This window comes from Strix uralensis, chromosome 14 (assembly GCF_047716275.1).
Source record: "Strix uralensis isolate ZFMK-TIS-50842 chromosome 14, bStrUra1, whole genome shotgun sequence".
Taxonomy (NCBI): Eukaryota; Metazoa; Chordata; class Aves; order Strigiformes; family Strigidae; genus Strix; species Strix uralensis.
This window is the reverse complement of record NC_133985.1, coordinates 22,625,322-22,651,802: the sequence shown is the minus strand read 5'-3', so window position 1 is coordinate 22,651,802 and position 26,481 is coordinate 22,625,322. Positions and strand designations below refer to the sequence as shown.

At 39.6% G+C, this 26,481-nt stretch overlaps 1 protein-coding gene across 7 annotated transcripts in view; it reads left to right on the top strand.

Moving 5' to 3' along the window:
- Positions 1 to 26,481, top strand: part of AFF4 (ALF transcription elongation factor 4) — a 52,648-nt gene that overhangs the window by 2,974 nt on the left and 23,193 nt on the right. For 5 of the 7 annotated variants that reach the window (XM_074883403.1, XM_074883404.1, XM_074883407.1 and 2 more), the window contains 5 exons: positions 15,755 to 15,881; positions 17,856 to 18,647; positions 20,019 to 20,063; positions 21,015 to 21,101; positions 26,012 to 26,048. In XM_074883403.1, coding sequence (XP_074739504.1) covers positions 15,755 to 15,881; positions 17,856 to 18,647; positions 20,019 to 20,063; positions 21,015 to 21,101; positions 26,012 to 26,048 — 1,088 coding nt within the window. Of the gene's footprint in view, positions 1 to 36; positions 890 to 15,754; positions 15,882 to 17,855; positions 18,648 to 20,018; positions 20,064 to 21,014; positions 21,102 to 26,011; positions 26,049 to 26,481 lie in introns of those variants that run through there. The other 2 variants (XM_074883406.1, XM_074883402.1) reach the window with 2 other exon arrangements.

Sequence of the window (26,481 nt, the reverse complement as noted above, 5' to 3'; positions counted from 1 at the left end):
ATGACTACTCTTACTCTTTGCTGCAGATCAACAGAAATCTACAATGTTGAGGGTAGAAGTATTAACCAGTGATGCCCTGGTTGAATCTTGAGAGTTGAGACATGAAATGAACACCTCTCCTATAGGCAGATTTTGCCCTTGTTGGCCACGTGGAAAGCGTACGAGCATCTTTTCAAGAGGCCACCTCTACCAGCACCGATGTCTGTGTAGAGCCGGGAGGAAAGTTCGTCGCACGGTGTCGTATTTGGGGTCTGTTGGTCTGAGGGTGTAAGAACAGGCTTGAGATTTTTAGTGACTTTGAGGTTTCTTTTCTGCTACAGTAATTGTTCTCAGCCACATAATTTCAGATTGTTACTCACATGTGGTTTGTTCTCAGGCATATTTCCTTACTCTAGGGTTACTTACTATAGTCTCAGGGTTACCTTCAACAGAGGTTAAGAAGTAGCTAAACTTGAGTCCACCTGTCATTTGATTTTAATGTATCTCTTGGAGTTTGTATTAAGGAAGGAAGTGATGTTGATGTTGTCTTTGCTAAGCAGTGAGGAAAGAACGTCCTGAATTGTGGGGAGATGGAGAGGCCATAGGATGAAGAGGGACTGTCTGGAAACGGGTCAGGAAACTTTAACAGATTACCTTTAGAGCAGGATTAGATGTGTGTAGAATCTATTGCTGACTGTGTTAAAATAAGAAATCAAGTTCATAGAATTGCAAAACTAAAGATGAAAGAATTTATCTGGCAATTATTCTTCTCTTGCAGGGTTGTTCCTTCTCTGCAGTTACTAATGACTAAAAAGATGCTCTCCAGCTTGTGAAATGATAGGGGTTCTGTCACTGCTTAGGAGATATAACTGCACAGGCTCACGCTCCTTCCTGTCATAAAGCTTTTCTCGTAAGTTTAGTCAGTGTGAAGTTTTAAAGTAGTACTGTTCTCTTGCTGTGTATTTTTCTCCTGTGGGAATCCAGATTAATTCTCTTTTTAGATACTTGAACTAGATGTACGTATTCCTGTTGAATTAAGGTTTCCCATTTCGAATAATTGTATTGGTGCTCTCTGAAATGAAAATCTGATGTTGTCGATGACTTTTGTAGAGGTGCCTAGCACAGCACATAGCTGCAGCGTAGCACGGCTTGCTTCCTTGTCTGGTTCTGTGCCAGCTTCGTACGTGCCGTCCAAAATTCCATTTTCCCCATAGCTGTGATATTGTTTGCCTCATGCACTCGTGGCTAATTTGGTGTCTGCCATCTCCCCAGGCTCTCAAATTCTTACTACTTTCCAAGTTTCTTTCTCCAACTTTGTGTTTCAAACCTTTCTTTTCCCTAATGTAGTGATCTGTATTTTCTCCTCAAGTGCATTAGCTTGTAGTTCTTCAAGTTGTCATGTCTCTTGTTCTTACTTGATTCATTAATTCTTGCTGATGAATGTAAAACCCAGCTTATTAACTGGCAGTAGCACCAGGTACCAACAGGAGAAAAAGAAAAAAAAAATCTCCTTGTGCTGGGTACTGTACAAACATTGAATAAGAGAAGTTCTTGCCCTGAAGTCTTGAACTAATTTTCTTCTGTTAACAGCTCATTAAGAGAAGTTTTCCTGCACTTTTCTATTGAGCCGTGGTAGCCAGTGCCAACAATACCTCACCAGACAGCTCATAGCCCCCTTTTACTGATCTTTTTTTACAGTTCATCTTAGTTTTTATTAGTCATAACATTTATTGATAACTTACTTGAATGTGTTGCTTTCCATGTTTTATAATTAAACAAACATGGAGTGTAATTTTACTGATATTGTAGTCCTGTAATGATCATGTTTTTCAGGAGAGACTGTTTTATCATTCCAGATCTCTCCCTGTGGATAGGTGTACTCCTCTGCAGCCTCACAGCAGTTTCCTGCTTTTTATTCCCAGTACTACACTGGGGGCATAAAAACGAGATGTAGGAGACAACAGGCCAGGATAATGGTGCAGTTCTCTTCGGTGTTGGCACTGTGATTATTTTCCTGCAGAGGATTGATGTTTCCCCCCATTATCCGCAGTTTCCAAGAGTAGCTTTAAGATGCTTGTCCTTTGGACTGGACTTGAAACTTTCCTCAGCTTTTAAATTTAGTGGTTTAGTCATGGAGGGGCAGAATTGAGCCCTGGAAATGCGTGTGCCCCTCCCGAAGCTCTCGGGGGTGACTGCTGGGGTTGGGAAGAGTGTTGGAGAATGTGTCCAACCAAAGTGAATCCCTAAGCTTAGTGTGTGTAAAATTCTGTAACTTTTACTGTGTATGGTGTTCCAGTGAGAAGGCACCGAGGTCTTGGTATGCTGTAACTTTGTCATGTCTGGGAATACATAATTTTATTTACATATATTTTCCAATTTTAAGGAAAAAATAATAGTATGTTTAATTTTTAGAACAAAACATTGGGAAAATTGTGTTTCAAACCAGCGACCAGTTAAAAAAATACTCTTCAGACAGGAAGAATTGTGTAAACTTACACTTAGCTTAGATTCTAAGATTTCACCAAAGTAAATTGCTCCGTATTAGATACTTTACTCAACAGTTTTGATTCCTGCTGAAATTTCCCACCATTGAACAGTCTCTCCTACTTTTTCATTGAAGTGTAGCAGGTACATGTGAATGTTTACTTCGAGAGCTGAATCGTGAGCTGCGATCAGGCAGCCGTGTGAGAAATGGAAGTGTGTTTCAAATATAGAAACCAGATAAATCTGAGGAGAACAGAGCAGATGTTTTGTTGCTCCTCCAGCTGCGTAGAGCATGTCGATACGAGGTAGTAGGTACCTACCCGTAGATAGACACGTACTCCTCGATAACCGTGCAACCGCCCTGGAGCCATATAAGGCAATGTTAGTGTAACTGCTCCTCCAGCATCCGAAAATCTGGAAACAACTTGTGATAGCTTTATTTACCCTAGCAGGCACTTCTATTCGGTGCTTTTTTCCTCTTGTGCTTTAGGGCTGTGTGGAACAGTCAGAAATACAGAATGCACTTTCCTTAGTGTGATCCTGTTGCAAGTCTCTTGTTTTTAAATGCATATTAATACTGCAGACAGCCAATATAAATATTATTTATATAAATTATGCTTTGAAATACTAAACGTGTACTTCCATGTATGTCACCATCCACACTAACATCGCTATAAAGCTCAATAGCTGATCATTGCTGTACACCTTTGTGCATTCACATGTGTTTTTTTTTTTTGTTTCTGTATTTAATTTAATTTCCAAAAGACGTTAAAGAGATTGCAGTGATGGAAGTGCTTAAATGGTTTTAATCAGTCTTTGATGTGCACAGATTATTAAAGCAAGTAGGATGAGGAGATAAAAGTCCACAGTTCTCTTTGTATAGTTTTGGTGCAGAGCAACTAAGGGAATATTTTTCCTATAGGGGAGGGTAAAATCAAACCAAGAAAAGCCACATCAAAATGGGAATTGAGTTTTTGTGTGATGTTATGTATTTTGTGGGCAGAGGAGTAACCAGAGTTTCTGGAAAAAAAAAAAATCAAGAAATGTGCCAACCTCATTTTCCAGTGTTCCATTACTATTAGCATAAGCATTTCCTTATTTAAAGATAATTAAAAAATTGCTTGGTCAAAGTCCAAATCTGAAAAATCGAGCCATTAAGATGAAAATTTCAGAAAAACTGAATATGGAGAAATGGGTTAAAAGACTTAATGGGGGAACACATAAATTTAATTTAGCAAGTTTTACTTTGTTTGGCATAAATAAGAATAGTAACGTAATGGAAGTTGCAGTGATTTAAAAATGCCTGATTTTACAAGAATGTCTTAATATTGTTTTGTTCTTGTAAGTTCAAGGGCCTTGAAGCATAAAGATTGGCCAGATAAGATAAAATGGACTGATATTTTTCCTATCTCATGTCTTTTTTGATGTGCTGGGTGGTCCTGTATGGAAAAGAGCTTACTGATAGTTTTGTTTGTGTGTTTTGAGTAGGTTTTTGTATATTTGGGTGGGTGGGGGGCTGCTGGTGGTGAGCTTTTCTGTTTGTTTGTTTGAGATTTACCATTAAACCTTCCAGTTCACTTGTGGTTTGTATGTCAGTGACTCATGCTGGTATGTAGCTACTGTCATCCGCGCTGGCTGTAGGTGAAAGCAGTGCAGCCACTGGACCTGCTTGGTACATTGTTTTAAATTGACCAGTAAAGTTTTAGAACCACTATATTTAATTTTGTCCTTGTGATGCTGATAGGATAAATTAGCATCATATTAAAATGTTGATCTTATACAGTGAAAGCGATGGTGTAGATAGCCTTTAAATGATAACGGGTGAAAAGGTTTTTCCTGGAGCAACGATCACTTCTGCTGAAATATCTGCACCAATTATATTTAACGAGAAAAAAACAGCAGTAAGAAGTTTGTACTGTGACACATTCTTAGCCAATAATTACCAGAAATATGTTGTACTAGGAGAGACTTTTAACAAGTAGGCTTCAGCTTAAATTTGTTAATCACTAATAACCTTCTGAAAACTGCCTTTTTTTTTTTTCCCTTCACTTTTACTCCAATTTTTTTAAGGAAAAACTTGCATTCTTCTATGGCCACACGAAGCAAGATCCGTGCTGGATTGACATTTAAGGATGTTTTCACGGTATCCTCTTCACGTACCTAATTGTCCCAAATAGCTTGTGTTGATTTATTTTTTTGGTTTGGTTTTTTTTTTTTTTTTGAGAAATCCAGCTGCCCTGGCGATGCCGAGCAGCAGCGCAGCGTGTGTGGGGGGGTGCGGGCAGGGAGAGGGGGGCACCGGTGACTGCGTGGCGCTCCTCCTGCTCGCTGTGCGCGGCACGCGCCAGCATGTCTTTATTCAGAGGAATGTTAAAATACTCTCGGTTGTGATTTACTGACAGACTCGAAAAGTAAAGATGGTAAAAAATGGGTGTGGTTTAATCTTCGTTTCTATTTAAGAGTATAAAATTTGAATCTCGTTGGCTGGTATAATGGGGTGATTTCTTGCTAGTGGGAGTGTACTTTGTATTTATACAATTTATTTTAATCCATTATACAACTCTTTTTAGATTATTATGTGTAAGTAAATAGTGAATCATACCTTAAAAAAATTAATCGTAGCTTGTACTTAGTAGAATTCAGTTAATTCAGCTAACAATAAGGAGTCGCTGTCCGTGCCAGGTCCCTAAGAAAGGCAACAAAACTGTTTAATTGAAGCTAGTTTGTCCACTGTATCCCTGGAAGCTTTAGCAATGAGAAGCACTTCTTGCCCCGTAATTTCTGTAGCACTTGAAAGCAGTTTTATCTGTTAGCAGGGACATTATCAGGTTTAAGCTTTGTAACCAACTGACAACACTGACAGTCTCTGTGTGAGCCGCACTGGCCTATTGCATTAAGTGTTTTGAAATTCAACTGAATTTTGACTTTTGCAAGGTTGCTTGTGGTTTTCTTCAACTTCATAGAAGAAAAAGCTTTTATTTTTTTTCTAGTGGCAAGATTCATTGAGTCTCACTGGCTTTAAATTATATATGTTGTTGTGATTCTATGTTTTGCAGTTCTGTCTGTCAAATCTTTTAGCTTATAGCTAAAAATACGTTAGGAACAGCAGTTCAGAACCAGCTTGCACAACGCCTTTACTGGTTTATCAAATGCAGAAGTTAAGTTTTTGGTCTGGGTAGACCAAAAACTGTTTACCTATCTTCTGTGGAAGACACTTCATAATTATTACTGTTCATTACTATCACATCTCTGGTGTAACTGCACGGACCTTGGGTGACAGCAGGTTGCACTGGAGCGGTGCTGGTGCTCGACAGGGACGACCGCAAAGGCACCGTTTGAGTCCCGGCCTCCTGCCTGGGACACGGGGTCCCTGGGCGCAGCTCAAGGCGTGTCCTGTCCGGGGTGTCTTCAGTGGCTCAGTCTCTTCTTGGTGCTTAAATCTGATAGACCTGTGAACAGCGTGACTTTTGTTTTAAGACCACATCCAGAAAAGTGAGAAAAAGCTGTAAGAACTTTGGGAGGGGGAAAACCAACCCAACTTCACATCATTTGGGGGGAAAAAGGTAACGTCATTTTATTAAAAGGGTTTGTATAGCTAAATTAACATTTATCAACTGTTTTCCTGCAGTAATTGATACTACACTAAATGTCTTGTTACTCAGTGGCTGCTGAAATTTTAATGTTTTTCTCCATCTGCTTACAGGGATTATAAAATACAGGTGGCATTTAATGGGTAGGATGAAAGGTTGAAACTTTCCAACTTTTTAAACTAGTGTTTGTTTGGAAGCCTGCACGTCAGAGCTGTGGCTTTCCTGCTGAATTTCAGCTTACCTCTGTAGATAGTTCTGGTCCCTTCCTCTTGCTTCTGAATATTTTTTTGCTTTGTCTACAAATCTTAAATGCTCCTCTTCCCTAGTGGGTTTTTCCAAAGTTTAACTAACATGCGCTCTCATCATCCTCAGTGTTCTTAAATTTAAAATTAAAGTTTAAAAAGAAAATCGGAAAGTATCCCAGGTCTCAGATCTGTCATGTCATTCATATATTAATAGCAGTTTTTAGACTGGTAGCAAATGGTGATGAATTTGGTGAACGTTTTGCATACAAGTTAGGGTCGAAAACTGGGAGTCAGAGTTAAAATTCTTATTCTCTCTTTTCTGACACTCAAAATTGTGGATTTTAAGAAGCGTGAACCCTTCCAGTTTTCAAAATGCAAAGCAGTCCTGGAAATACCGTAACTGCTAACGGGGACCATTGGCGCTGTGAGAGTTCAAGCTGACGTGCATGAACTCAGTTGGCTTTTTGATGCTTCCCTTCCACCCCCTTCAGTTGTTCTGGTAACACTCTGGAAACATAATTCACTTTATTGTGTTACTCAGCTGTTCTGTAGCATACCTCGAGTGTTTTCCCATCTTTCTGAAGAGAGTTAAATCATAAAATGGTGAAGTTCCTTATCTCTGGCTGCTCTGCCGACCTGCTCTCCAACATCCTTCTGCTCTTCGTCGGTTGTAACCACGTTGCTTGTCAGCTGTTACAGAGTCCACCTGTGGCACTGCAATGCAGAAAACATAAGCACTAATTTAATGAGACTTCTGTGGATTTTTGGTTTTGTTTTTTTTGTTTGTTGGGGTGTTTTGTTATTTTGTTTTAAACAGGTTGCTTATTCCTGCTCTCTAATGCTGATGTGACTGTTTTGGAGGCCAAGGAATGTTCAAATTTATCTGTGTTTAAAAATAACCCTGCCCCAGAATACCTAATTTGAACCTGCATAGATTTCCCAAATTCAGCTTAACCAGCTCCGATAAATGGCTGTGTCAGCACAACCAGGAGAGTGGTGCGGGGTGGGAGCTGCTTTTGGCATCTGCTCTGGACCAGGGACTGGGAACCACACCCATACTGTACTCTCAAATTTTAAAAATTGCCTTTTGCTTTAAGTACCAAGTAGAGCTGAACGCAGGTTGTATTAATAGCTCCAAAATATTTTATTACTGATGCTTGTGTTATGAAGACACATCAAATAAAAGCTGTGTTTAGAAAATAAGCTGTGCTTGAGAGAGCAAGGGGAAGAGGAGGAGATGCTCTTGGTATTTATACAGCGTTGTCATGTGGAAGAGACCTTATTCCTGCGAGCAGTTAGGAAAGACCTAAGTAGTTTATATAGTGGCAGAATTTATTATCTCAAACCCTGATGTTCACTTTAGTATGTTATGCAGCAGAACACGAGAACCTTGGTTACAATAGGGAGCCCAAGATAAACGTCTTGTGAGACAGTGCAGACAGATGATCTTTCAGTAAGGCTGGAGGAAGTGGCAGTTAAACCTGGGTAATGTATGTGATAAACTTTTTCTCTCCTTGCTTTTTTTGTAGTTCTGTTAAAATAGGAAAAGGATATGAACCTTGAAATGAATGTGATTTTTCCCTTTTCACTCTTTTAGTTTAGATAGCACCTCATTAAAACATTGTCTGCTGTTTCAAATCTTGTACAGAGCAAATTTACCAGAGAATTTCTGTGAAGTGAGTCCTTTCTTAATCCTAATGCCATAGAGTTCATAACACTCAAATGTAATGATGTCTTTTATGAAAGTAAATTAATGTGAGGAAGTCAGAACTATAATAGCCAGATTAATGTTGGATGTCTGAATAACTATTGCTTAATAAAATTTAAACACCAATTGTCTTGGCTCAAAGTTTAAACAGAAGAACGTGTAGGCACAGGAATTTGGTTATTAAGTTTCTGCCCAGTTAAACTGCAGAATATGGTTGGGAAACAGTATTAGTATGTGCTTTGGTTAGCCTGTGTGGACATGAAAAGATTGCATGTAAAAATTTTGTGTTTGTGATGCTCCATCTTTGCACTGTACAAATTACAGAATTTACCAGCGATGGAGAGTTGAAAGGATGAGGAGAATGTTGTTGTTTGAGTGTGAGATTGAATTGGGCTGAAGTTTGCTGGGTTAGATTTGCATGAGAAACAAAATTATGTTCCCAGTGGACAACAGAGCTCTGAGTGCAGTCTGCTCTGTAGTGCTTTTGGTTTTGTTACCTTCTGAGCTCTAGGATGTCAGGGCTCGAGCTTCAGATGATCTTAAAAAGAGTATATTGCCTTGGTTAAGAAAGCCTCATATTCCTGAAAGTAGTTTTGGTATTGCAAGGTGAAGCAAACAGGAATGCAGAAAGGCAGTGCTGAAATTCTGCTTCTCTTAACAGCAGAAATGAGCTTTACTTTTCCTCTTCTGGCTCAGGCTTGATTATTGATAACAAGAGTACGCTGAGGCTCCTCTCTTACCTGACTCGGAGTCCTGACCTGGCATTGTGGAAGGTGCAGAAAATGACAGATTTTAGTAGATTATGGCTTTGTTGTATTGCAGTGTTCAATCTTGGAGATAGCCTTTTCCTTTGAGAGTCAGCAACATCATTGCTCTGCGGGATCTGTGCCGTCTGCGCGTGCCTTTGCTTGGTGGCAGAGGGACAGGTGATGGAGGAATGAACCTTCTGCTGCTGTTTGTGTCCACCAAGAGAGGAGGAGAGAGCAGGGAGTTGTGCTGTCACTTAAGACTTCCCTATTTCTCTACTATTTTTGAAGAGACAGGACGAAAGGAGGGACGGCAGTTGGTGTCCTGCAAGCAGCTCTGCTCTCTAGGAAGAAAAAGAGCTGGGAACTTTGTTTCTGTGTAAGATTAATCAGAGGGAGGGGGCAACCAGACATTTTCCTTACCGTATGATACTTTTGCACAAAAATACGACATTTTAAAGAACGGGTAGTTTTGGATCTTTTAAGATCCCTTGAGTAAATTACATCAAACCAGTCTTGCAAATTCTTCCTGCATGTAAACAATTTTAAGCTATTTTAGTAGTATGTTTTAGAAATTGACTTAAAACTGGGTTTTAAATGAGCTGTATTGCAACTGCTGAAGTTAGAAATTTCCTCCTTAACTTGGCTTCTAAAATCCAGTTGTTGGGTGTTAACTTTTACCTTAGTCAAAATGCAGCCCGTGCTTCTATGTGCTGAATCTCATGTATGATGAATAATATACCCATTTCTCATCTGAACTTGTTTAACGAAACGTTACACTTGGAGAGCTGCTTTAGTTCTAAAGGCTCCCCGAGTCCTTTTTCAGTCGTTAGTGTTGAGTTACAAATGATCTCTATAATTCTTTTATCCATCATTGCGGTGTGGTGGCTTCTCAAGTAGAAGATGCTGGCTGGCTGATACTTGGGTAACCCGATACAATTTTGAGGGATGATGGGGGAATCTGGCAGGTAAAACTTAAAGAGCAGGATGTAATTACTTGCATCATCACTTGACTGAGACACTGGAATTAACATGCTCTTATAAAAAGTACTGTGAAATTTTTCTCGACTAACGGTGATGAGGGATTTGTGCTCATTTTTCTGAGAAGCAGCAGCAAGTCCAGGCCTATAGTGCTTTCTTGGGGATTTCTGCAGTGTTTCAGAGCTGAGGAGGAAGGAGAAGCTGCTAGCTCTGCCCTCCCTGGTAGTTCTTGTCAAACATTAATCTGACCTAGGCCAATTTACTTTTTTTATTTTTTTTTCTTTAAAGCTCTCCCAGCCTCACAATACATACAAAGGTGTTTACATTCAGCTCTTACAGAACTTTATGATCTCCCTGTTGAATGTGCAGAAGGAATCCCTGACATGAGGGGTGCAATAGAAACATTTATGTTTGTATGATAGAAAGGAGAAATGTTTATGTTTATATTAATGGTGAATCACTGGTTTGTATTTGTATTATATTAGCAGTACAATTGTATTGCCAATAGCTCAGACCTTCTGATGAAACCTTGGAAGAGGGATGGCTCTCCCCTAGAGATGGAGCTATGTAAGAGTTCGTTCTCATCCAGATACCTAAATGAGATTACAGCTCCAGCTTTCTTACGTTCACATATGCAATCTTACTGTGTGAGCGTGCCTAACAGCAAGTTGATTGATACTGAGTTAAATTTTAAGAATACTGCCGGTATAACCAACCCTTTCTTTGGTGGAGCAGATAGCATTTGCAGTTGGAGCCACCCCAAACTAAATACCCCTCCCTTGGCGAGAGCACCACTGTGGTATTAACTCGAGCTGATGGAAAACAGCAGCCTTTGTGTCAAAAGGTGCAAGGGAGAGAAATAAAACAGAATACTCTGTCCTTCTGAAAAGTTGTTTTTTCCTGTTTCTTGACGCACACAAATAGTATTTGAATTCTCTCTAAACTCTTGTTCTTAGTTTTGTTCCTTGTTTCAGTGTTACAAAACTCTATGAAGATGACTTTGATTGTAGTGCTTTTGTATTTGCAACATTGTGATTGTCCTTTAAATGTTATCTGGAGAAGCCTAGTGTTTGTACCTTTTTCTGCAAAGTTGTATCATTTTAGTAGGAAATGGTCTCTTTTTTTCTGCCTTTTTTTTTTTTCTTTACCGTAACATAGAAAGCTAGAAGTTAAGACTACACATTCACTTTTATGTGATAAGTATTAAATAGTTCCTGGTGACACCAGAGCACGTTCCTGGTTTGTCTGTTAGTGGGTTTGTGTTAATTTTCACGTTCCAGGGCAGTTATTTTTTAATTTCTCCCTTTTTTAACAGCTCTCATGTGAGTGCATGTGTATTGAAAGCCGGCAGAGTAGTGCTTTAGGATTGTGTACGTGATTTTTAGTGACAGGGTTAGTAGTGATGCTATACCCAACGCGTGAGTTGGGAGAAGCATGCCATGTCAGCTCCTTAGATGCTCCTTGCTATTCATGCTACAAGTAAGAAAAATATTTGAAAATAAGTAACAGGTATCTTTGGGAGGGAGTTAGATGCAGCACTGAGGCAGTTTCTGATATTTTTAAATGCTTTCTGAAAACATAACATTCCTTATTATAAGCAGGATTTCCAGCTTTTTTTTTTCTCCTCTTTTTTTTTTTTTTTTTCAAAAAAAAAGGTAAAAAAAAAAAAATTTGAGTTGTCTGTGCCTCCCACAGCTGGGTGTGCCCTGCACAAAGCACTAGATACTGTGTGTTCTCTCTGAAGACTGTTTATCGTTCATGGCCAAATGTTGTCAAACAAAATTTGTGTTTCATCACAGCCAATTAACCGGCACTGGATAAATGAACTGTTTGATTTCTCTTGCTTATGAAACCATTCAGATAGAAAGAAGCCCTTGAGTTAAATGAGGATGTCTTGAAGGAAGTCAAGGTGTTGTAAACATGCTTTGAAGATCCACTGATGCCTGGTTGAAAAGTGGTGGGTTTGGATTGTTTTTTGTTGGGTTGCATGTGGAGGGTTCCTCAGACAGACCTTCACCTTTGATGGTTTTGCCTTACGGTGTGTGGGGAGATGGAGCGATACTGCTGCTGGTGAGGGTGCTGGTGAACTTGTGCAAGGACGGGCTCTTGGGTGCCTGATGTGGTTCAAGAGGGTGAGAAATAGGCTCTTAGCCCTATGCCTGTACCCGGGGATTGGCCAAGGTCCTCTTTCCTTTAACAGCGTTGCCAGTAAAAGTTTGACAATGTGGGTGTGTTGGGTTTTGTTTGTTTTTTTTAAACTGAAAAATGTGGTCCAAAAGTCCCCGTCCTGGGATCTGTCCCCCTGCCCCAGAGCGGAGTGGGTAGGAGGTGGGAAGCAGGAGAAGGCAGCAGCAGCAACACTGCAGTTTCGTAATGCGGGTTATAAAGTCCAAGATGATGACAGCTGGAGTGAACTCTAGCCAAAGCCGTGCCCTTTTTGGATTAAGGATGAACAGAAATACCAAATAGGATTTAGTAAGATGTTGGAAGGAGAAATGAAAATTGTGTCCCTGGTATGGATGATTCGAGTGACGCTCGACTAGTTCATGTGCTCAGTACATCCAGGTCAGCAGTCAACAGTGCTTAAAGAGTACGCACAAGTGAATTTTGTGTCAGAAGTGTCTGTGAACTTCCTGCTGAATTTCCTTCTTTCTTTCAACTCTTTGTACTGAGCTGGAGAAGAGGCACGAGATTTGAACAGTCAGTTGTGTAGTGAAATCACGTCCTAACCAGACTGTGCAGCGTACAGCGTGGCTAACTGTGCACAAATAATGGCTCAAACCATTTAGAATTAGACTTTCTAAAAATGGATATACTATGCTGTGCTTTAGGCCTGGTTTTCGATTTAATTTTTGAACTTTTCTTTTTCCAGATATGGAAATTAAGGTGACTTTGGTCCTTGCTGCAGGAACACTAGTTTTGTCTGCCTTAGTCTGGCTCTGCCCCTCCTAGGAGTTCACACTTTCGCTCAGGCCTCCTGGGAAGAGGGAAGGGGAAATTATGGCAGGATCCTCTTGAGAGCATCAAGTACAAATCAACAAGTTCTTCGTCTTCCACTTCCAGGCCTGTTGTGCAGGGAGGGAGGAGCAGAGATGCTGTCCTCTGGCCCAGAGGCTGGGGTAGGGGTGGCAGGAGCTCGGCTGCACCAAGCTGCTCCTGGCTCTTTTATCGTCTGGGAAAAGGTTTAAATCTGGGGAGCGAGCGTGGATGTGGGAGAAGCAGTTCTGCCTCCGTGCAGCTCTGACTGTGTCTGCAGCGGCGGGGCAGAGCTCCTTCCCACCAGCCAGCATCAAAACTGGGGAAGAACGGAGCTTCTCGTGCCGGTGTGAGACAGGGTGGGTGTCTGCTCTGGCTTGGGCAAAAAAACTGAGAACCAGCAAATAGTACAGAACTTTGATCACAGTAGTAAATTTTAGATAGTGAATTTTAAAGTTTTATTATAATTGCCAGCGGTCTGAAAACTTAGTATTGCAATTTCCTTTATGCTGAAGTTAATTGCTAGCAGTGTTGATTTAGTAGGCATGCCTTAATCTTCTGCTTTTCAAAGTACCTCTGCTGCTTACGTCTCCTGAACACAGGCAAATTTATCTTCTGTCGTTTCGTGGCTGTGGAAGATATGAATTTGACTGGGAAGTTGTCTGAAGTACAGAGTTAAGAAAGCCCCACTAGCTTCATTTATCTACACATTTAATGCTAGCGTGATTTTAATAGCTTAGTACACATTGTAGGCACTTAAAATATCTCTGTGTAGAGACTTAGGAGATTAGATACAAACAAGTCTAGCTTGAATCACATTCAAAGTATTGACTAATAAAAAATTTAAGAGTTAAAAAAACCCTAAACCCAATCCGCATACAGTCAAAATGACTACCCATGAAGATGTTTATCAGTTACTATACTACAAAAGATTGGGGAGGAGTGGTAAAAAGTGTGATTAGCTGGTGTATTTCTGATGACTAATTTTACATGGACCTGGCAGGTATAGCCAGATCAACTCTGGTTTTCCTCCAGCTCAATCTCAAGTTGGTCTTTGCTGTAATGTTCCTTTCATGTGACAGTGTTGGTACAAATGCTGGGTTTTTTCCTCAGTCCCAAGAGTTATAGTAAATGTTGATACAATATTGAAAGATGATGCTTGTCTCTGTAAAAAATAGTAAAGGTCTTTGTTAATATTTAACCCTCTATTTATAAAATGTAGATGTAAAATTCTTGGCTAAGATTATAATCTAAATGTGTAGCTGTATATAATTCACAATCTTAGTGTATTGATGTGAATAAACTACTCAAAGATAGGGTACTCCTATTCCTTGCCTCACATTTTGCCTTTAATAGTAAGATGGCATAGATGCAGACTGTTCCAGTTGGCTTTAACCGATCGGTATCCATAACTAAATCTGATATTTGTCTCTATTTAAATCCTACATGTCTAAGAACTTGGGCTGCAGTCTGAAGAATACGCTTTTAAGCCTCAAACTTTTAAAACAAGTTTGCCATTTATGTCAAAACGATGCAGGTAGTTTGCTTGCCCCATTCCAGTGTACAGGTCCCTCTCCCAGTAGGCAGCCTTGGTGTTCACTTGCAGTTCAGCTGATCACAGGGTGACTTGGAGGAAAAAAAGCTGTTTTTCACACATTATTTAAAAGTTATCGTATTCATAGGCTTTATCAGCACCAAGTTGGATTATGCTAATGCTTTTATCTTGTTTACAATGCAGGGAAATACAACAAACCCGTTGCCTTAAAAACATCAAGATATAAGCTTACACTGTGGGTTTATTCTGGTTTTGCCATCCTCTTAGATTTCACTGTATTCAGAGTAGTAGGCAAAATGAAGCCAAATGACTAAGAAATTACTGTAAGAGGCTAAAATGCTATTAAGGTAAAAAGACTAATATTTAAAAAACTGAGTGATAGGTTGAAGTCTTCTTGTTTAGAGTGGAATAGCTGGTTTTGCATGGCTTTCAAAGTAATGCTGTAGCAAATTTTTTTTTAAAAAAATAAATCAGACAGCTGTCTAAAAACATGAAATAATGATTTTGTAAGCAGATGACATTTTCATTTTAGACTGCAAATTATGTGGAAGAACATCTGTTTCTTTCCTGGAAGCACCTACCATCGTTTTTACAGATCAGTAAGGCACATTTATAAATCACTTGATATGAAGGATAGCACATGTTAAAAGAGTTAGTATGACCTTATTTATCATCTTGTTTTGTTTACTCCTTTAAGTCCCAGTGCTTTATCAAGCTCAAAGGGAATCTTTTCAAACTTTTTTTTGTGTGTGTGTTGCAACAATTTGACGTATTTCTGTTAACTCAAGCAGCAAGACCAAACTGCAGAATAAAATTTGTAAGAGGGGAGATTGGCAGGTTTTTAATCTGCATTTTTGCAGTAGGAGAAAACTGTATGGTCTAAGGCAAAAGGTGCAATGTTGCCAGAACTTTACTGAAATTACTTCTTTGAGTAGAAGTGTCTTTTGGGAGTCAAGGGGGAAGGGAGACCTGGAAACAACATCAAAGCTTGAGGTTAGAATATGTGGGAGAACGGGTGCCAATAAAGGTATGTCAGCACCAAATCTACAGTAGAAGTTGGGCACTGAATGGATGGGGGGATGAGAGAGTAAAATTGCAGAACACTTGGGGGATGTGGAGGAGAAAAGGTACTTTAGAAATGAATGAGAGATGTACAGCGTGGGTTGAAATAGCTAAATGATTCAAGCAGGTGAAATGGTTTGAAATACTTACTTGCCTGAGGACTTTGTGGATTTTTTTCATTTTTTTTATTACAGCATAAACTTTCCCTGTCAGAAGCAGCAGCTAGCTGTAGATTGTGGGTTAGAGCTCTTCGGAGTGAGAGGTGTCTTAAACTGGACAAACATCTTCTCCGTTTTGAGGAGTTACGGTCAGCTGGGGCTTCTTAACCAAGATCATTCTTGTGGCAAAACAGATACAGGGGCTAACTGTGTGCGCTTGCATCCCTCCTCATTTCCTTCTGTGATCAGAAATTATTTTTTTGTTCGTAGCAACATGAACCGTGAAGACCGGAATGTGCTGCGTATGAAAGAAAGGGAAAGGCGAAATCAAGAAATTCAACAGGGTGAAGAAGCCTTTCCACCTAACTCTCCTCTCTTTGCTGAACCGTACAAAGTTGTGAGTTTATGCAGTTCTTACAAATGCAGTTTTTATAGCAGAAGTTGTATGCAAATTCGTATTTTAAATTTGGTTTTATCTGCATTCTTTTTAGATCCACAGCTCTTATGTCAAACCAAGTATTTAAGCAGGGCTTGAAAACAAGGATGGACAGTTACTAACCAGCTCTACTGGCAGATTTATAATAATGCTTACGAAGGAGGGGCTGCTTTGCAGGCAGTGAGAAAAAGGATGATAGAACCATAAAATTTTTTGGCTTTCTTCTGCTTTTGCTACAGTGGCTCAAAACAAGCCGTCCATTGTGTTCTGCTGTCCTGGTTTTGGCTGGGATAGAGTTAATTTTCTTCCTAGTGGCTGATACTGCCGTGTTTTGGATTTAGTATGAGAATAATGTTGATAACACACTGATGTTTTCAGTTGTTGCTAAGTAGTGCTTACACTAAGTCAAGGATTTTTCAGCTTCTCATGCCCTGCCAGCAAGAAAGCTGGAAGGGCACAAGAAGCTGGGAGGGGACACAGCCAGGACAGCTGACCCAAACTGGCCAAAGGAATATTCCATACCATATGACGTCATGCCCAGTATATAAACTGGGGGGAGCTGGCCGGGAGGGGCAGATTGCTGCTTGGGAGCTGACTGGGCATCAGTCGGCGAGTGGTGAGCAATTGCATTGTGCATCACTTGTTTTGTATATTCTATTTCTTTTATTATGATCATTGTCATTTTAGTATCATCATCATCATTATTATTTTCTTCCTTTTCTGTCCTATTAAACTGTTCTTGTCTTAACCCATGAGTTTTTACTTTTTTTTTTTTTTTTATTCTCTCCCCCGTCCCACTGGGTGGGGGGGAGTGAGCGAGCGGCTGTGTGATGCATAGTTGCCAGCTGGGGTTAAACACGACACGTGCCAAATTGCTTTTTTTGGGTGCTTTAGCCCGTTGCTAAACTTTCTAACCTTCAATCAGTCTAATCCAGACCTGGGTAAGTTCAGAAAGAGAATGTTTTAATAGAAGGTTAATTTTAAGTGTTGAAATGCCTAGTAGGGTAGAATGATCAGCTTTAACTAGTATGCCAATTATTTGTGTCTGATTTTTTGTTTGTTTTAAAGGAGTTGACTCTGTTTATGCTCTTGTACAGCTTTAAACCTGTGCTAGGTTTTCTTCCAGGTTTGATTTGCTGAACAGAGCTGGAAAAAATAACCTAATTCTGGGAGAGCTACGAAAATACCATTTTAGATTTTCATTATGTAGCTCAAAACTCCCTTTGAAAGCAAACCCGTTCCCTTATCACAATTTCAAGATAAGTTGGTTTGCGAGAGGAAAAACATTGTGACTGAAAACTGTCCTGCAGGAGGAAAGTTGAGAGATGTTTTTGGTTTTTTTATTCCTGTTCTCCCATCGCTTTACTGTGCTTGATAACCAAATCCCACATGTATGAAGTTAACTAAAGCTGGTTGGGATGACACAGTACACGTGATTTGAAAGCAAACTGGTTACATAAGAAAGAACCCTTTCTTATATATAATCTTGTTGGCAACAAGAATTATGCCAGTATAATTGCCAATTAAAAATTATGTCCAGTGGTGAGGTTAAGCTGATGTTATTTTACTGTTAATTAAAACTTTTTAGTACTAATAATAATACATTCTGTATTCAAGAAATTGTCTTTAAGGTGATAGTAGGCCTCTGCAATTTTTAAACTTGCATCCAGCTCACCAATGCATTATTTGAAGCACTGGATAGTGTTGTTTTAACTGTTCCTGCTGCAGAAATACATCTTTTCCTCATGCTTTAGCAGGTTAAATTACTGCTTTAAGAATTAAAATTGGGAACTGGAAACAATGGCAAAAAAGACATGGATGCTAGCCATGATCTTAGCCCTGAAATTTAGATTAACTGCAGTAGTTGTCAAGTCAATTAACTGAAAGCAAAGTTGTGATTTTTAAAGTATTATTTTTTTTAAATTGTTTTCACAGACCAGCAAAGAAGACAAATTGTCTAGTCGTATTCAGAGCATGCTTGGTAATTATGATGAAATGAAGGATCTTATAGGAGATAGATCGCTACAAAAGCTTGTTGGAATTCCCGAGCCAACCGTACCATCAACACCAGATGAAAAATCAAACCAAAGTTTCTTTGGTGATCAGAGACATAATGCTAGCTCTCATCAGAGCAGCAAATGGACTCCTGTAGGACCAGCACCTAGCACTTCCTCGCAATCTCAGAAACGGTCCTCGGGTTTACAGGGCGGACACAGTAGTCAGCGTGGCAGTGGCAATAACACTAGCAGTAGTGGCCAGAGGCATGACCGTGACTCGTACAGTAGCAGCAGCAGCCGCAAAAAAAGCCAGCATGGGTCCGAACACTCCAAACCCCGTTCTTCCAGCCCTGGAAAACCATCTGCTGTTTCTTCGTTGAGCTCCAGCCATTCAAGATCTCATGGAAATGATCACCACAGCAAAGAACATCGACGTTCGAAATCTCCCCGGGATCCTGATGCCAACTGGGACTCTCCCTCCCGTGTACCCTCATTTTCAAGTGGACAACACTCTAATCAGTCTTTTCCACCTTCACTAATGTCCAAGTCCAGTTCAATGTTGCAGAAACCCACTGCGTACGTAAGGCCAATGGATGGACAGGAGTCCATGGAACCAAAGTTATCCTCCGAACACTACAGCAGTCAGACTCACAGCAGCAGCGTGAATGAGCTGAAGCCTAGCAGCAAAGCACATCTCACCAAGCTGAAAATACCTTCTCAGCCACTAGATGTAAGTTGCTCTCTGTTTCCTGGCTTCTTAAATCTAAGTCCCTTTGGGCTGGGATTTTCCAGCTTCTTTAAAATCCCAATCTACGTAACCAAAATTTAGTTTTTAGTAAACACTGTGGGTTTTTTGTAAAGCAAAGCATCTTAAACTTTTGCAGTGAAGACCTGTGTTTTAAATGGGACACGTGCAAAAGTAATTATTTTTTTCTTCTGCTGATTCTGTGTGGATACTGTGATTTTTATGAAATATAGGCTATGAGACATTCAGAAAGGCTAGCTTAACCCAGAGAGACTTAATTTTTGTAGACTGTTTCTGTAGTCAGAAGTTAGTGAAATAGTAGGATATTCACAAATATTTTGACAAGCTAGATACATATATTGTTACTTCTGGGAGCCATGTTGTCTTAGACTAGTGATACTATCTGCATACGTTGGATTTTCTTTTGAAGTGTGTAGCAATTAACTGGATGTGATTATTGTGCCTTCACCACGGGAAAATAAGCTAACTCTAAAGCACACCAAATCGAACAGGGTTCAGAACTTTTATCAGTTACGCTGGATACAAAATACTATTGGGTTAACAACTTTTAGTAGTTTGGTAATTCTTGAATTGTTAAGGCACAGGCTGTGACTACAGCTCGCTTAGAAGGAGAGTGCCTGTCTTAATAAATGTCATTGCATCTCCTCTTTAACTGCTTGAATAGTGGTAGCTAGAGAAGAGCTTTGTTCCTGGGATTTCAACAAATAGCAAAATAAGGTCCAGGACACAGGTAAGGAAATTAGAAAATGAATTATTTTCTTATTCGTGAAGATTTGACATGCTGATGCAGTGAATCGTATAGTAGCTTTGCATCCTTTCTGCTTGTAGCAGTCAGGGATGTAGAAGATTCATAGTTTCATAATTATGGCTGTTTCTAGAGTCCTGCTGTAACGTATGTTTTACTTCATAATGGAATTTGTCATTACTGTGCATTCACAGTCGTGCATTTGAATTCAGATATTACCCAGTGACTTCTTCCAGGAAATGATTGAAAGCTATGATTCTCTTTCATCTCTCTCTACAAGTTTTTAGTATCACTGACTGTCTGTGATCACTTTAACTGTCAAGTGAAAAGTAAGAGATTATTGTTGCGTTTTTATGGATCTCATGTATTTGCTTTTCATAACTTGATGTGACTCATACCATAAAAATATGGACCTATCTGATATTAAAATTAATGTTGTTGAACAGAATTAGCAAGGTCTGTTTGTATCTGTATAGAGTCCATATGAATCATGATAAGGATTGAAGTTTATTTTTAACTGTTTCTAGCCCCTGGGATCTTCTAAGGAAAATTTGCTTTAGGAGACGTTAATCTTGAGTTTTGATTTGTAGGCATCAGCATCTGGTGATGCGAGCTGCGTGGATGAAATTCTGAAAGTAAGTTCTCTGTGCTTTTGTTCATAACTTATTTGTTGAAAATGCAAACATTACTAAGGAGGTGGAAAGTACTCTGCAGTTGATTAGTGCCTTTTAAATTGACTTGGCTGCAAGCTGTGACAGGAGGGCTCTTCAATCACTCCTCTAGCACAGGTAGACCAGGGAAGACTGGAAGCAGAGCTGTGTGTGAGCTGGGCGCTGGGTGTGCACATCATCTCCTGGATATCCTCGCTGCATTCCTGTTCTTCTAGGCCACCTCCCTGTTAACCTAACCAGAATTACCCATTTCTTCCACCAAAATACAGTCCTTACATTCCAGTATCTTTTTAGATTATAGTAATTTTTTTGCTACCCCACGGCAGAGCTTTCCCTTCTCTTCTACCTAGGTTATTTTCTCAAGTCTTTTTACCCCCGATGTGACCCCCTGGTCATATGTCTGCTATCACAAAAGAATCATCAGACTCCCCTTGAGCATTTCCATGGCTTACCATTTGCTCTGACCTGCAGTACTCCGTGGTCCTTGGAGATGCTCTGAGAGAATACGAGGCACTTTCTTTCCAGCTTCAGGCATTTGATTTTCCCCTTTATAGGCTTCCCTTTCCTAGGATTCTTCTTTCTACCCCTGTATCCTACATGTGCTCTTCACAGTCTGAAATGATCAGACTGACTTCTACTGCAGTTTATGTTCAGGCCAACCAGTTTTATGGATTTCTGCCTTTCTGCTTGTTATTATGTCTTCCCTATCTGTTCTCATGGGTAACAATTTAAGATTTAGGGTTACATGCAAAATCTTTGTTACGCATTTGGGAAATTAAGATTTGAATAGAAAGCTTAGGGAAGTGTGGACGATGAACTGAAAATTGAGAGACAGGGTTACCATTTGAATCAAGACTAACTGGAAATCTTTGCTTTAATTTTGTTAATAGCTTTCCTTTTTTGTTCTGGTTATAGGAGATGAGCCATTCTTGGCCTCCTCCACTGACTGCTATTCATACGCCATGCAAAACTGAACCGTCAAAATTTCCTTTTCCAACAAAGGTCAGTGCTGTAGTCAAATACTGAATGCTGTTGAAAGAGTAACTCCTATTGAAGATCAGGATTTTGAAACTCTTTTTAAATTCAATTCTGTGTAGTTCTGGGATTGTTTCAGTGCTTTGTATCTCTTTATCTTGCTTCACAACAACATTTGTCAGCAGTAGCCTTATGAAGAATGTCATCGTTTTTCCTCTGGTTTACACACACACAGCAGTCTGCGAAGATGTCTATAACGTGCCTTTCCTTTTACTTTTAAATTTTTGTTTCATAAATCCAAACCTTCTTCAGAATACTTCTGAAGCTTCAAAACACCATTGAGCCTTTTTCCCTGTGAGGGAAACACTTTGCACCATTTTGTGTAGAACCAAGCAATTCTACAAAGTAGACAAAGTAATGGAGGCTGGCTGGTAAATGCTGAGAAATTTAATTGTACTTTTCTGCATAAACTGAATTTTCCTCATAATTTTGAAGTCCATTAATAGCTGTATTAGCTCTTACATTTTCAATTACAAAAAAATTAAAACAGTTTTAAAAATGAGATGTTTTGCTAAAGAAATTTTCAGATCACTTGCTCTGAAAGATCCTCTTCGTAACCTCCCGTGTACTTAGTAACTACTGAAGTGTTTAAGCTATTCATTCTAAAGAGAAATCAGTCGCTCTTCGCTGCTGTTGACAGCACAGGGCATGTTTCCAGGAGACCTGCTTGAGCTGACACCTCTGAGAAAGGAGTTGTCTTGCTCCCAGCTGCTTGCTCCCTCCCCTGAGGCTGGATCTGGCAGCCCCAGCTGCAGGGTTTTAAGGCAAACTGGCACTGGTGATTGTTTGCCTTGAAATACAGCTCTGCAATCTGCAGTATCTTGGAAGCTGATGGGTAGGCAGTGAGGAGATAGGCAGGGTAGATAGCTGTGGGTAGCAACTTTAGCAAGTACGGTTCAGCTTGCGATAGCTGACTCATTCAAGGATTCATATTTTGTTTCCTGTATCTACTGATTACCAGTAAAAGATTTAGCTTGACAATATAATTTTTCTCCAGACTCCACATATCTCTGATACGGCTTGGGGTACTCCACCCCTAATTTGGCATAACTTCAGAGTGAAGAAATTACGCTGTTCGTCTTTTAAAAGTTACCTTCATAATAATTAAAACTGCCTTTTTCTGGCCAGACTGCTCTTCTAGAGCACCACTTGCTGCGATAAATTGCCCGTTGGATCCAAACTGCTCCCCAAACCAGAACAGTTCAGTGAAATAATTTAAGAGGATTTTCTCACTGCGCTCTCTAATGTAATCTGTCTAAACCGATTGTCTTGCGTGAGTGCTTTGACATCAACCTTCTTTTGGCCAAAGGTTCCAGGTCCCGTGTTGTAAGTGCACATCCACAAAACTCCTCAGACTGGTTCAAAGTTAAACGGTTCAGGTTCTCGCCCTGGCTGGATGTCCCGGAGCTATGGGCAGTCCTGTTGTCATTGCCTTCTGCGCGGCGTGTTCCGGTCTCACTGCGTCTTGCTTGCTTCTCTCCAGTGAGCTGAAAGTGCAGAACATGCTGTACAGTTCTCAGCTTTACTTTTGAAGGCATATCTAGAAATAAATCTTGTCAGCTATTTTCTTAACATTAGATCAATATTAATCTTGCATATATTACTTTTAGTCAGGGTTTATTTGCTGTGTTATATAAAACTGTGAACTTGGAAATAATTCTTACCTTTTATGGTAAAGAAAGAAATTCCCCACCTTTCCTCTTCAACAAAGGTACTTACTCCACTGCTTTGAATACTTATTCCCAAACCTTTGGGGAGATGTTTTCCCTTCACACGCTTTTGAACACACTTGAATGTGGGGTTGGTAGAACTGCTTGTTTCTGCATTTCTCTGGTATTTGACTCAGTTTGGGAAGAAGAAGGTGTGCAGAGATATAAGTGTCTTTGTGACGCAGAGAGAAACTATGTAAGATTGCACAGTCTTGTTGATGTTTGAACAAAAAAGGTAGGTTGTGTTTTTTTGAACCTATCAACCTGGATTGTGTTTCTTCACCCAGTTTGCAAAAAATTCCATTTATGGCTGCTCTGAGTCTTTTGACTTTTTGCCAGCTTTTTTATTTTGTGGCTGCACATCTTAGCCGTGGAACTTTGTCAAACTCTCTCTCCGCATCCAAAGCCTATAATTTCCTCTGCCTTCTCCCCTCTGTCATTCTTGGCAGCAGGATCTTCGCAGAATTCCAACAAGTTAGCGAGCCATAGGCTTGTGCAGTCTGGACCCAGAGCAGAATTCAGAAAACAAAACAAAACAGTGGTTTACTTTAATCAAGCAGTACTTTTCGAGGAAAGCTTGTTCTCTTTAATACTGCGCTCAGTTTATTTACAAATAATATACTGCAGTGTTTCACAGCATTCCTCTTGTGTGCAGAAGTTTTGTATGTTTTGCCTGCACACGTAAAATTAAGCTCCCTTTGGTGGACCAGTTGATTTTATTTGTAAGACTGTTGGGATAAGGTGATTTTCCCTATGTGTAGGTAGTGAGTAGCTTGAAGGGACACAAACTCCTGACCGGGGCCTCTCTGCATTACTATAAATATATCTAATAATTATCAGGAAGTCTTTGAATCAGATGATAAAACTTGATGAAAATAGGTCAGGGGAAGTTTTATGGATGCAGGTCCCTTGATCCGCTGTAATACAGAAACTTTCTTCTGAGAAATAAAAATGAGATCTGACCTGAGATTTCAGACATTACATGGAAATGGGTCCCATCACCACAGCCGGGCCTGCAGCCAAGCTGGTAACCTACAAACGAGAGTTCGGTACCAGAGTGCCCTTCTGTCCCGCTGGGGAGTGGTTTTCTCTCACAGTTTTTGTGTTTGAATATGAGCTGCAATTTTGTTTCCTGCTTAAGTGTCTTCACTATCTAACCTCAGCAGTCTATTATACTTTGGTTAAAAGGGTTTCCTTCCTTTAAGTTGTTTTTAATTTTGTCTTTCTTGAAGGAGACCTTTAGACTATACTGCTGTAAATAATGGCAGAGTTGAAAGTATAGCTTTTTTTTTTTTAATCTCTGAGTTTCTTAAAGAAATACATATTTAAAGGCAAAATAGATGGCAAGAGAGTTGGAAAAAGTTGCACCTTTAAACATAGCACCTCGTTAAAGTGCACTTAGCTGAAAGACTGCACTGTGCCTTAGAAATAGGAAGTTGACTAAAGCGAGCAATTAGGCAGGTGCTTTCTGCAGAATTTGTGATAGTGTATTGGTGAGAAGGGGTGCCAGTTCCTCATCTTGTGCTCACCCCAGCGCAGCTGCTCTGTAGATGTGGTGTTTGATTACTGTGTGGTCTTTACTTCTTTTTTGACTTACAGTTTGTCAACTTGTCTAAGCTGACAGGGAATCACACTTGCGCTCCTCGTACCTACGTAAAAGATAAAAATCAGGTTTTATGTTGAAGGAAGTGTAGCTGTTGCTTTCTGTTGAAGTCACAAGGCTTCTCTCCAACTTCATCTTTGCTTTATGCTTTAAACATAGGTTAATTTTATTTTTATTGTCCCTTTCTTTCAATTAGTAAAGATTAGAGGCATTTGAAACACCTTACAAGGAAAGTTACGTATCAGGTTCCCTATCAACAAAATACTTGTTTGGTGCATTATTGCAACTGCTTTCACTTTTGAAATAAAAAGTTAAGGGAAATTGGAAATATTTAAGTCTGCTTTGCTGTGTAAAGCTTTTGTGTGATTAAAAAATTAAATTTTGTAAGTTGCGTATATAGCTGCTGCACATCACTGACTTCGCTGTTCGTGGAGACTGGTTCACAGTTACACCAAAAAAAAACGGAATTCGTTGTTAAATTGTAATTCTGGTTTGCCACTGCCAGAGCATTTAAGTAAAATGTGTGTATATAACTTTATGAATTGAGTCAAATATTTTCAATTTTTATTTATGGGGCCAGCATTTGTCCTCATTTTAAAATGAGGTCAGGAAGGTCCTATTTTAAAATGGCACTCTAGCCTAGAAGTAGGTTTTCAGTAACTTGGTATCCTCTGTGTATTTGTTTGTTAAAACAATATTGTAGGGTTTAAAAAAAATTTATTATGTCTTGGGAGTCAGAATTGGGTTTTCTGAGATGGGAATACTGAAGATCATAGAAGCGTTACAATTTGCAAGGCTTCATCTTCACGCCTAGCTTTATAGGTAACAGATACTTTATGTATCGAAGGAAATTCCATAGCATTGCTCATTGGCTTTTGTAGAAGATCTGGCCTTCACTGGGGAGGAATGATGTGTTGGCCAGCTGTGTACCAGGGACTCGCCTGGAGCCGCTGCGAGAAGGAGTTTTGGGGCAGAGTGTGCAGATCTGTTCAGATTTTAAGTTTCATTGTCTCTTGGGCTCCTTTGTAGCTAAGAGTTTTATTTTTTTTTTTGCTGATAGGTTACTATACTCTTTGCTTGTCCACCACGATGCTGTATGTGTCTGAAAAAGAAAAAAGCAGAGAAAAGAATTTGAATGAAAATACGTAAAACTAGCAACAAAGCTTTTCTGTGTGTAAGGAAGATAAAAACATACCGAAGATCCCTCTCCATGTTAAACATACATGAAGATAGGATTTATGGAAGTTACATAGGGGGTTTGGAGTTTCAGCTATCGTGTAGTACAGCTGCACATGGCCTTTCTTAAAACCAAGCAAGTGGGAGAGCTGAGCTGAGGAAGAGGAGTGTGAAGCACTCCTTCCCTGTGCTGCCTGTGCCGCTACGGCTGGCGAGGGGAGTTAGGGCCCAGACAAAGAATCACTCTGTTTTGCTGTTAGGGTTTTTTTTTTTATTTTTCAGCGGTTAGGTGCCATCTTTAAGTGGAAAGAGTATCTTGCTTAAAGCATGGTTTTTAATATGTTAAAATTCCCCGTGAAAAAAACATTTGTGATCTTTTATTCCCTTAGGAGTCTCAACAGTCCAGTTTTGGCACTGGAGAACAGAGTAAGTATGTTAAACTTCCTGTAATGTGTTTAATGTTTTTATTGTGATTCAGTATTCTTAGTATGTCATGCTTTTTAGAGAAGGAGATTTTCCAGACTGCTTATAGGATGGAGTCTAAGCTAAGATTTTCTGTGCTTTCTGAAGTTTTAACCTATAAAACAATTGCTTTATTGTCTTTTGCATTTCTTGTTGAGATCTAGAAAGTTATGATTGAGTTGCAAGGTTGTTACTGTCTTCTAGAAAAAAAATATGTATTGTAGTTTGTCATGTTTCTAATTCTTGAAAAAATGCCTTCCTGGTTGATCTGTTTGAAAATAGCTGAGAACTAAAACAAAACACCCTTTAAAAAAATCCAAATCCCTGCTGGGGGACTTATTTGAAACCAAAATAGTGCTTATGTTTATATTTCAATAGAAGAAGCACATTGCAGTTT